Source organism: Ipomoea nil, unplaced genomic scaffold (genome assembly GCF_001879475.1).
Source record: "Ipomoea nil cultivar Tokyo-kokei standard unplaced genomic scaffold, Asagao_1.1 scaffold0216, whole genome shotgun sequence".
NCBI classification, from domain to species: Eukaryota; Viridiplantae; Streptophyta; class Magnoliopsida; order Solanales; family Convolvulaceae; genus Ipomoea; species Ipomoea nil.
The window spans coordinates 305479-316959 of record NW_017616644.1 but is presented as its reverse complement, the minus strand read 5'-3'; the positions used below and the strand labels follow the sequence as shown (position 1 = coordinate 316959).

General features: G+C 37.0%; 1 protein-coding gene across 3 annotated transcripts; it reads left to right on the top strand.

Annotated features, from left to right (window-relative positions):
- The first annotated feature begins 1772 nt into the window (after window positions 1–1772).
- On the top strand, window positions 1773–8442 carry LOC109192602 (cyclin-dependent kinase inhibitor 5-like). Of its 3 annotated transcripts, XM_019343320.1 has the most exons (3): window positions 1776–2579; window positions 7643–7846; window positions 7966–8442. In XM_019343320.1, exons 1-3 carry the CDS (start codon window positions 2068–2070, stop codon window positions 8033–8035), a joined length of 786 nt encoding a protein of 261 aa, XP_019198865.1. In that variant the 5' UTR covers window positions 1776–2067; the 3' UTR covers window positions 8036–8442. The 3 variants fall into 3 exon arrangements, with proteins under 3 accessions (XP_019198874.1, XP_019198857.1, XP_019198865.1); XM_019343329.1 differs by having other exon boundaries at window positions 1773–2579; window positions 7652–8049; XM_019343312.1 differs by having other exon boundaries at window positions 1774–2579; window positions 7643–8049.
- Window positions 8443–11481: the final 3039 nt, after the last annotated feature.

Sequence of the window (11481 nt, the reverse complement as noted above, 5' to 3'; positions counted from 1 at the left end):
AGATTGGCATAAATGATCCATAAGTCCACACCATCTGTAAGGATAATCGATCGGGTATGGAGCTAGGAACATTTGATTAAGTATTTTCCTTAATATTCTAGTAGTCGTTTGGGACTAGTGCTTGGTAATCGCGGTCCGCCCGCTTTGCATTCTGAAATCATTTGGAATAATACCTCGTGCTTGTGGTAGGCCCATGTTGTTTCGAAAAAAAAAAAAAACAAAAAGGAACGAGTCGCACGCCCCGGCTACAGGTTGGCCTAGACGTGACTCGACTCGGATGGCCGAGGCGCCCGCCTCGGCCACAGTCTGACCGAGGCACGCCTCGGCCACAGTTTGCATTTTAACGCGTTGGAGTTGGTTACCAGCATTATTCGCTAAACAAATATATTTGGCTTTCCGGAACCGATGAGTAAATCCGGAGCGCGCTAGAGGACCGATGCTTAGATAGTTTCGGTCTGCGTGGCATAGTGATGTATTGACATTGCTTTGAGGATATTTAGTTAGTATAGCCTATGCATATGAGTTCTCCAGCTCAAATGTGGCATATCACCCCGAACTCTTATGTTTAGTATTGTTCTATTTCGACATTAATAATAGTACTACATTTATTATATAAGTTTTAAAAGTTTTGAAAATCTGGGGTGTTACACCTGGCAATGGCAGTAACGTCAATGCAAGCGTGGCAGCAGGTCCACCACGCCAGTCCGCCGTTTCCAACCGAGACATACGGCGCCACCATGCAGTCACCGCCCGCTGTACAGCGATGGTCCACCAACGCTGCCGGAACAGTAGCGTCGACGCGCATCCACTGCTTCATCGACGTTGGATTTATGCGACTATTGGGCACGGTTGCAGTCGATGCAATCTTGTTCGACGAACACGGAGAATATATATCGGCTTACAGTGCGCCCTTGCACAACTGTTTCTCACTACTTATGGCAGAAACTATGGCGTGCAAAGAAGTGTTGTCATGACTCAGAACACGGGGAGAATCATCAGTTGAAGTATACACAGACTGTCAAACACACCAGACATATCTGTCCTCTACGGAGATTCAGTCTCGATCCTATCTTGGTTATGCATTAGATGCTTCCAGAGCTTATATGGCTACATTTAGTTATTGCTCAGTTAATTTTATTCCTAGATCGCCGAATTATTTAGCGCATACTTTAGCTTCTGATGCTTTTAATTTCGATTTGCCTATGTACTGGGATGCTATCCCACCAGACTCAGTTTCATGTTATCTATAAATGCAACCACAATGGTTTCCTCAAAAAAAAAAAAAAAAAAAAAAAAAAAAAAAAAAAAAAGGTTTCTGTTAGCAAATCTAAGTATATGTGCGGCCTCTCTCATTCCACTGAGAAAAGCAAACTTCTTCACCACCAGCCGAAGACAAAGGCTGGGATGCTGTTTTTTTTAATTTAAAGTTACTTTTAAAATGTTTAAAAAGTAAATTTTTTAATAAGTTAACCGCCACATTAGTAATGACAAATTAAACCGGTCAAATTTGATTCATTTTCATAATTTTAGGTGGTTTTGGGACTCAAATACCCAATTAATTTATTTTTTTGAATTTAATACCCGAATTGTATATTTATATGTAATTCAATAACCTATTTGAGCATTATTTCTATGAAAAATACATTTTTGTTTATATAATATTATAATTTTAAAAATCCCTGACACATGTTCACAGTAAAATGTTATTATGTTAAACAAAAAATACTATGTTGCCATTTAGCCCATTAGGGCAATTGTTTATTTCCATCTTAGCATCGGTATCGCCCTATATCTCCTCGTTTTCGTCTTTCTTAAAAAAGTGCTCTCTCTCTCTCTAACCATCAACGGCTAAACCCACCTCCCCTTTCTCTTCTCCAACCGATAACTGAAATCCTCTCTTCTTTCCCTCTCTCTTGCTGTCTCTATCGATACACACTAACACACAGGAACACACCCATACACCCCCACATGTATGTTTGTATATATATGTATATACGGAGTATATTATTTTATCCATGAGAGTTGATTAGCGAGGCAGGGGAGGGAGTTTTAGAGAGAGAAAGAGAGATGGGCAGGTATATGAAGAAGTCAAAAGCTGCGGGCGAGGTGGCTCTCCTTGAGGTCACTCACGCACAATCGTTTTCAGGGGTACGTACTCGGGCCAAAACCCTAGCCCTACAACGCTTACGCCGGTCGGCGGATGAAATTTGCTGTGCCGGTGACAGTGGGTCCTACCTGCAGCTCCGAAGCCGGCGGCTGCAGAAACCCCCAATTGGTTTGGACTCGCGGAGGCAGAAACCCTCTCCGAAGGACTCCAACCCTAGCCTGGCCCCCAACTCGAAACAAAATCAGAGTACCAGAGCAAGTTCGAGGGTGAGACACGGCTGTTCTGCGATTTCTGGGTCAGTGAATAAGGAGGAAAATGAGTGTTTGGTTGGCGTCATAAAGGAGGAGAACATTTTACCGGAAAAGTGCGGTGCTTTCGAGGAAAATAGTAACAAAGTTCACAATACCGCCGGCGATGCGGGTGACGAAGCGTCATTTGGAGAGAATTTGCCCGATTTTGAAGGTAGAGAGAGGTGGGTTTATCTGGGTCTTTAATGGAGTATTTTTCCCCCTATTCCAGTTTTTTTTTTTTTTTTTTTTTTTTTTTTTTTTTGTTTGTGTTTTTTTTTCTTTATTATTATAAATTTGAAAATTTGATTCTTTAGTCCTTAATTTAAAAGCGAAATTAATTAATGGTTTAATTTCAACAAAATTTAGAATTCTAATTTTTTTAAAAAATTTTTCTTTGTCTGATTTTTGTCTGGGAAAAGAGAAATTATGTGATTAAATTTTATGTTTTCTCTCGATTTTTTACCTGCTTCAGTCTTAAAGCCTTTTTTTCCTGCATAATAACTCCTTCCCGAACTGTTTTACTGTGGGAAGAGATGCCAAATTTATTTCAAATAATCTCAACTTTCTTGTGATTATTCAGGGAGCAAATTACACTTTTGGTCCTGTGACTATAGATGATGTGTTAATTTGGGTACGTGATTTTTAAAATTAACAATTTAGTCCTTTAACTATTATTTTTTTAGTAGATTTGGTCTTCCCGGCCAAATTGCCGGTGGAATTTGGCCGGAAAGATGTTCGACTTTTTAAATCAAATATTGGTGGGGGTAATTCGGTCTTTTTAATTGTTGAACCGAATTACCCCCACCAATATTTGATTTAAAAAGTCGAACGTCTTTCCGGCCAAATTGCCGGTGGAATTTGGCCGGGAGGACCAAATCTGCTAAAAAATGATAGTTAAGATTAAATTGTTAGTTTTAAAAGTCACATACCCAAATTAACACACCCCCTATAGTCACAGGACCAAAAGTGTAATTTGCTCTTATTCATGTGTAAGCAAACCAAAAAGAAATGTGGACATTGATAGTCCACTGAACGCATAATTTTAGGATTTTCTTGGATTTGGTGCTTTCTTTCCCTTTATACGTCACTTTCTGCACAGCTTTTGCCGCCTGATATTCCTTTTCTTTTTCAGTTGCGCTCTGTAATATTGCTATAAAATGCAGAGCACTTGTAAAAGTAAGGGGTTGTTTGGTTCGCGGAATATTAGATTACTTTAGGGCTCGTTTGGTTCACGGAAAATATTTTAAGCGAAGTGGAATTGGAATTTTATGGAAAAATAATTACTAGGAAGATGAATTTCATTGTTTGGTTGGTGGAAAAAGAATTATTGGGAATACTAATTCTATTGTTTGGTTAGATTTTGAATTGTAAGGAATAATGAGTATAAAGACCTATATGCCCCTACAAATTAATAAAAGTAATATAATTAAAAAAGAAAGCAAAGGTAAAATAGGCAATCTATTCACTTTTTCTTCCCATCTTCTATGGAAAACAAAATCCTTGGTCCAACTCGATTGCCGGTGGTGTCGGAGTAGCATTGATAGCATGTCAGCGCTGTGTGTCCAGGTATGTCACAAATTTGACACCGGATACCGCCGCGATTGCGGCCTCGTCCCCGACCTCCACGATTGCTGCGTCCGCGACCACGGTGTTGCTGAGAAGTAGAAGTCGGATGCTGGGCTACCATGGCCGCAGGTGACGGAGATAGAACAGAGCTGGACTTGTCTGGAAATAAATATTGATGAGTGGCCAGCAGGTCCGCTACCTCGTGAATGGTCAGTGGTGCACTTTTGGTGGTCAGGGAGGCTACTAGACTCCGGTATTCCGGTCGAAGCCCCCGGAAAACATGGAGATTCTGTTCGTTGAGGCCGATCGGACGCCCGGCCTGAGCGAGTTGTTCCACAGGAACTTGCGCTCTCCCGAGATACTCTGCCGGCGTCGACTCCCCCTGCCTGAGGCTTTGGAGTTGCGTAAGCAAACTCAACGATCTAGCCCGTGAGGAAGAACCGAGGGCAGTCTCGATGGCAACCCACACTGATCGAGAGGTTGCATGACCTATGGACAGATACAGTACCTCGTCAGCTATGGAGGATATAAGCATGCTCAGGATTGACTGATCCTGTTGCACCCATATCGCATGAAGAGGATTCACAACCTGCGTTGTCGTCGACGAGGAAGACGCCACCATCGCCGGCGGACACTCATTCGTACCGTCAACAAAGCCGAAGAGGTTCTGCCCGCGCAAGAAAGGCACGAGCTGGGCTTTCCAGAAGAGGTAATTCGATGAAGAGAGTTTGAGCGATACATGGTGATGCGCCTGATGGAGTAAGGTCGTCGATCTGGACTCTGGGACGGCGGCAACTGCAGTAGAACCGCCGGACGAGCCATCATTAGCAGCAGGTGGAATATTGTTATCGGCCATGAGGATCGAATGGCTTAACTGATACCAAATTAATAATATGAGTTGTGTGTTTTATTCATGAATAAGCTGCAGTTATTTATACACAGAAGATAGCAGAGAAATAGATAACAAACTGAGAAAAGATCTAACAGCACAGCTAAAATCTAACTGAAAAACTAACTGTTCAATATCCTCAAATTTGAGGAATTCATTTTCTAATGGAAAATGAATTCCATGAACCAAACACTAGAAAACAACATTTTCCTTCACTTTAAGGAAAATGTTTTCCTTTGAACCAAACATCCCCTTAGGGAATGTTAGATTACTGAGAATAACCTGGAGGGGTGTGGTTGAGTGTAGGTGACTCATTCATCTTTAACCAAAAGTCAAGGGTTCGATCCTTGCCTTTGGGAATGGAACAGCTTTAAGTCTTCAGGTCAACTGTCCCACCCAAAAAAGGCCCCTAGAATTCAGCTAGGGATTAGTCAATGTGTTCGACGGTGAAAACCCTGGGTATACTAAAAAAAAATATTGCTTGGAATGTTAGATTATTAAGAATGTCAGATTCCTGTGTTTGGTTAAAATTGAGGTTTATAATATATATCATATTTGGTTTAGGGTTATCTTTTATATGCACATGGCATTCCATAAACTCAAATGTCATTTTATAAGTCCAAGACCACTTTTTGTGGAGATAATTCAAATGTATTTTTTTTCTTTTAAAAATCCTAAGTTTAGACATCCAGAAGATAATTCAAATATATTTTTTTTCTTTTAAAAATCCTAAGTTTAGACATCCAGAAAAACATTAAAGACCCATACGATATATACATTTATATATATTTAAATTTTTATTTATGGCTTAAATGATTATTTTTTTTAATTATGAAGTCCAATAATTGACCCACGGTCCGCAACATTTGCTTTCTTCATCCCTTCTCGCTTCTGCCATTTCTTTGAAGCATTTGAGATGGAGGAAAATTATATGTAGAGGTTTGCATTAATTGCACTGTTTCAGATATTGAACAGGCTTTCATCGAAAATTTAATTAATATTGTAATCACAAAAACCACCATAAATAACAAAAGCATATCAAATAAACTTTCATTGTAAAGCCAGAGATTTAACTAATATTGCATCGTTTCATATTTTCTATTAATCGGGAATCGGAGTCCTTAATCATAATATCATAACATTTAATAACTCCATTAATTCAATAAATGTAATCCTTTGTTATGGGCGAGAAAAAAAAAATAACTATTTTATTTTTCAAATGTTGTGCTTTTTTTTTTTTTAATAGTAAAAGATGTTGTGGCTATTTTATATTTATAGCTAGTAATAATAATAATGTTGGTAATTAATTATAACATTAATTATTTCCCAACCATATATATATATATATATATAATAAGCTAACATAAAATATATATTTTTAAATAATTAGAATTAAAATAGCAAAATTTATAAATATCCAAAGTTATCTTACATAACCTAAGAAAGTGAAGGGAATCACATTCCCTTTAAAACCCTATGTGGAGGGAATGTTCCATTCCCTAGGAATGTTGTAATGTTATATTCCCTCAGATAATATGAACCAAACATACATAGGAATGTAAACTCTGGAATGTCACATTTCCTTGGTTATGTAATATAACTTGAACCAAACGCCCCCTAATGGTATACGGAGTATTTTGTTTAAGAAAGGTTACCACAAAAATGGTGCCCTTTTCCCCCCTTTCTTCCAAATAAATTCTACTCCTGTTACCTTTGTAACTGTAATCTTTAGAGACATATGAGCAATTATTTCCATTCAAGATTGTGAACCCACAGCTTCTCAGCTAGATTTAACTTTGGAGGCAATTCCCTTGCATATTAAACGTGGATTAGGATATGTCTAGTGTAAAACCCAGAAGGAGACATATACATGTGCTTGCTTTTGTTGCTGAAAATGGTGGGGAAAAAAAGAATTTTGATGCTAGGAGCTCTGTTTAAGAATGATCTGCAACTATCACATATCAGATTTTGGGTCTTTGGTGTTAAGAATTTGGAAATCATAACTTCAAATTCTGCAGTTCGCTTTAATTTTCTTTTCCTCTCTGGTTCAGCTTTTCCTCTCTGTTCATGGCTCCTTCTAATTTTCTTTTTCTGCCGTTGAAAATGTTGTCTGAATGTCTGCCACTTTTATCATTATGATAAATTGCAACTTATTGATCTTCTCTGTGCAGTTTGTTTCTTATATTTTATAGCTTTTTCATAATTCTTAATGGAAACAAATATTGCATTTGCTAATGTTGATCATCCAGTGAGATTATAATTTTGCTGTAATCATTATGAATAGTTCTTTAGACTTGTTAATTAATGGTTTTGCATTCGATCTATTTTCTGTAATAGAAAACTTTAATTGGTTGAAATACACAAGAACAAGAGATAATTATGGAAGACACAAGGTTTCAAAAACCAGTGGATCTTGGACATCCATCGTATTTGAGTGAAAAACTTTTCTTTTGTTGTTACTTCATAAAATTAAACGTGCATATAGGTTTGTTTAAGTCTTAAAGTTGTGCTGTTGCAATGATTACTTGGCACATGCAGTGTTGAAAATGATTATGGGGTATCTCTCTCTTTATTGAAGAGACAGATGAATACTTTTTATGAATATTTTGTTTATTTTATTGGTGAGCTTGTAAAGATATTAGATGTTTTAAATGTTTTAGCTACTGATATCATGTGAGGATTTTACCAATATTAACCTGTCCTTTTCTTTATTTTCATGTTCCATAGTACCTAACTGTTCTGTTTATGGCCTTACAACACTGTTGAGTTCGAGTTGTCTCTTCCTGATAGGACCACTAGGGAAAGCACACCTTGCAGTTTGATAAGAGATTCGGATGCCGCTCAAACCCCTGGCTCCAGTACAAGGCCAACCAGTGCAAGTGAAGCCAACAGCAGAATGCATAACTCATTGCGAAGACACATCCCAACAACACATGAAATAAATGAATTTTTTGCTGGGGCAGAAGAGGAGCAACATAGAAAATTTATTGACAAGTACCACTTTATTTATCTGCCATGTTACTTTGATACTATGTTTTTTCTTTTGTCCTCAACTATTTGTCAATAACAACAGTTCGCGTATTAATTGAGGTATCCCTAAAAAAATTATGCAGGTACAACTTTGATCCAATGAATGAGAAGCCTCTTCCTGGACGCTTTGAATGGGAGAAAGTAAACCCTTAAAAGGTGTGTCAGTGTTCCATTCCATCTGGACCTGGACCTGTCCTGCCTGCATTTACTAGGGAGAGGTAGGGAAACTTCATTTTTTAGTCATCCTTTTACTTGTAAAGAACTTAGGGCAGTGAGGTAGGTTGTAGACTAATGATCTGTAACGTAACGCTCGAAACTGACAACAAATACAAGAAAAACCTTTCTATCTAACAGATCATCAAAGGAGAAGGGGATGGGCTTACAGGTACTTGTAGGATTAGTAGTGTTTGTTAGTATTCGCATTCAATGAACTTGGTTAGTACACAAGTCTGTTGATCTTGTGGTCTTCCATTGCAATGTAATTTCACTTTCCATCCACCCCATACATGTACTGATGGAACTAAGAATTATGAATAAAAGAACCCATTTTCTCTGCTGTCTTCTCCTCTATTATATTGAGTAAACGTGTGGTTGGATTTTGGCCTTTTTTTTTTCTTTTTTTTTTTTTGAGTACTACTAGGGTTTGAACCTGTGACCTCATATTTGGGAGAGTCACACTTATGCTGCTTGACCACAAGATGTTTGGTGATTTTGGCCTGTTTCTATGCATGCAAGACACTGCACTTTTTAGTAACTTACTCCATGTTGCTTATACCTGCCAATTCTTTGCTTCTTGTGAATATGGTGAAGTAACCTTGATTGGTGAGCTTATGTTGTAAGAATCTTATTATTTGCTGGGACAGCATCTTATATGATTGATTTGATAAACTTGTTCAGATACAAAAATGATTAAAAAGAAAAGGGGACACTTTAGAACATAGAAGGATGAAGACTGTTGACATGCCAGGACAGGACAATGTTTGACTAGAGGACGTGCGCATTTTTGTTTGAGAGCTTAAATAATTCTCTTCTTCAGCTTGTATTTGTGACACCAAACTTTGATGGCTTTTGGTACATCCCTAACTAATGCGGTATTGTGAAATATTTGCCAAATGGTCAAAGGATATGCTTGGGAGGGAGAGCGTTTCATTAGTTCACCCTTTTCAAATTCTATTTGAATGAATTACAGTTACATTAATTCGAATTTTAAAATTTTTAATTGGAAACTTATGTGAGTTTGGATTATATGTTACAAGTTTTTTTTTTTTTTTTTTTCCAATTTAATCAGTAATTTTTGATACAAGAATCAATGAGTCTATGTTTTACCATTTTTAAGATTTTACTTGACACAAATATAATTAATATATTCATAGGAACTTAACCATTTCAATTCAACTTCACCACTTGTAGGGAGCCTAAGTAGTTGGCGCCAGTGGCAGGCAGCATAATGTGAATCTTATCTCTGGGCTATCTTAATCCCTCACTAAAGTTAGGTTAAAGCCATCCAATTACTCGCAATTGCCTAACCAGTGGGCCAATGCCTAAAGGAATGGGATTCCTAATGTTAATTATTGGGGGAGTGAGAAAAGCAATTGAACAGTGTGGTTGGTGATTATGATAAAAATTTTCTTTATTGGTATGATTAAAAAGTTAAGAGGAACAAACAATTCCCAATAACCTATGCTTAGGATTCAAAAACTGAGCCATATGTTTCTTATGGGCAGATTAATATGTTAACCAATGAGTCTCTCTTGTTAGGAACCCATTTTGAGTTTTCCTTTGACTGACTCTTCATCCTGTGCTGCAGATGTGACGAAATCACTTTAATGAGTTTGTAGTTGTCTTCTTCCATGCAATATTTTGTGACATTTGTGATGTTATTCAAAATCCCACCCCCAAAGTAAAGCAAGAAATGGTATTTACTTTACCTCCACCCCCATGGCCTAAATGGAACATTGGAAAGAGGAAACCATTGCCATTGGACAGTGGCCATGGTTCTTGATGTGGCCACTGAATTGAATCAACAAGAACCACGGGTGGCCATGGTCACCAAGAATTATCATGACCACCTTCTGATCCAAATCCAGGAGAACCTTCTTTTTTTTTTTTTTTTTTTTTGTATACAAAAATAATTCCTAAAGAAAATACTACTAACAAGGCGTTTGGTTGGAGGGGGGGAATTATGTGGGAAAGGAATTGTAATTCCATGGGAGTTGAATTACTGAGAATAAAGTGGGAATTTAAATTCCAGTGTTTGGTTGATAGGAATAGAATTACTGGGAATTTCAATTCCAATGTTTGGTATACATGGGAATTGAAAGGGAATAAGTAGTATAAAGTCAAAAATGTCCATTATTGTTGTTAGACATTAATTTTAGGTTAAAAAAGGAAGGGGTAATTTTGACTCATCACTATCTTTTTTTCCTAGGAATTAAAATACCAGGGGGGGACATGGGATTTTAATTCCATGAAAATGGGGGAATTGCAATTCCATGGAATTGCAATTCCCTCCAACCAAACTATGGAATTTAATGGCCTTTGGAATTAGGTGGAAATTAAGTGGGAAGGGAATTTAAAATCCCTCCAACCAAACGCCCTGTAATGGAAATTCGGAAACTAATTTCTCAAAAATTAATTTAATAGCAATTTATAGATTCAGTCAATTTTTGAAACAAACATTCATTACATTTGGTTTATATGTTGTAATTGATTCTTTTAAACCGTTATTAATTGCTCTCTTTAGCTCGCAACGCTCCTCGGTGAAAGGGTTTATCATATGGTAAACGAGAGAGACAAAATACAGGGAAAGAAAAGAGGCAAAGTGTCACCAAAGATTTTATTCCAACATTCTCTCTATTACACTACATAATACATTTGGATATATATAATAATTACAATCATAACGGAAAACAATAATGGAGACAAAAATACGCTGATCGTTATGCTGTGCATCTGTGCATGCGGATGCAAAAACGACGTTGTTTTGATGTCGACTTAAAAAAAATAAAATCAGAATTGCATAACTACACATCCAGAATTTCATAACTATACATCCAGAATTGCATAACTATACATCCAGAATTTCATAACTACACATCCATAACTCCATTACTATACATCCAGAATTGCATAACTACACATCCATAACTTTATAACTATAAATCCAGAATTGAATAACTTCATAATTATACATTCAAAATTGCATAACTACACATCCATAATTTCATAACTATAAATCAAGAATTGCATAACTATACATCCATAATTTCATAACTATACATTCAGAAATTATCCACAACATAATGTTGTTGACGGGAATCGAAACTGATTTTTTTTTCTTAAGTTGGACGCGCATTTTTAGTCAAAACGACATCGTTTTTGCATCCGTATGCACCATGCATGGTGCACACAGATGCACAACATTATTTGTCTAAATATGACCGTTACACAATAATGTCCACACTAACAATACATTTTAAACTCTTTAAAAAATTGAAATGTATCTATACTGGACTAGACTAGAGAACACTCACATTCAGTCGTAGAACAAATGTTATTTTAAAACTTTTCCAAGCCCCTTTTTCCAACTTAATAGGTAT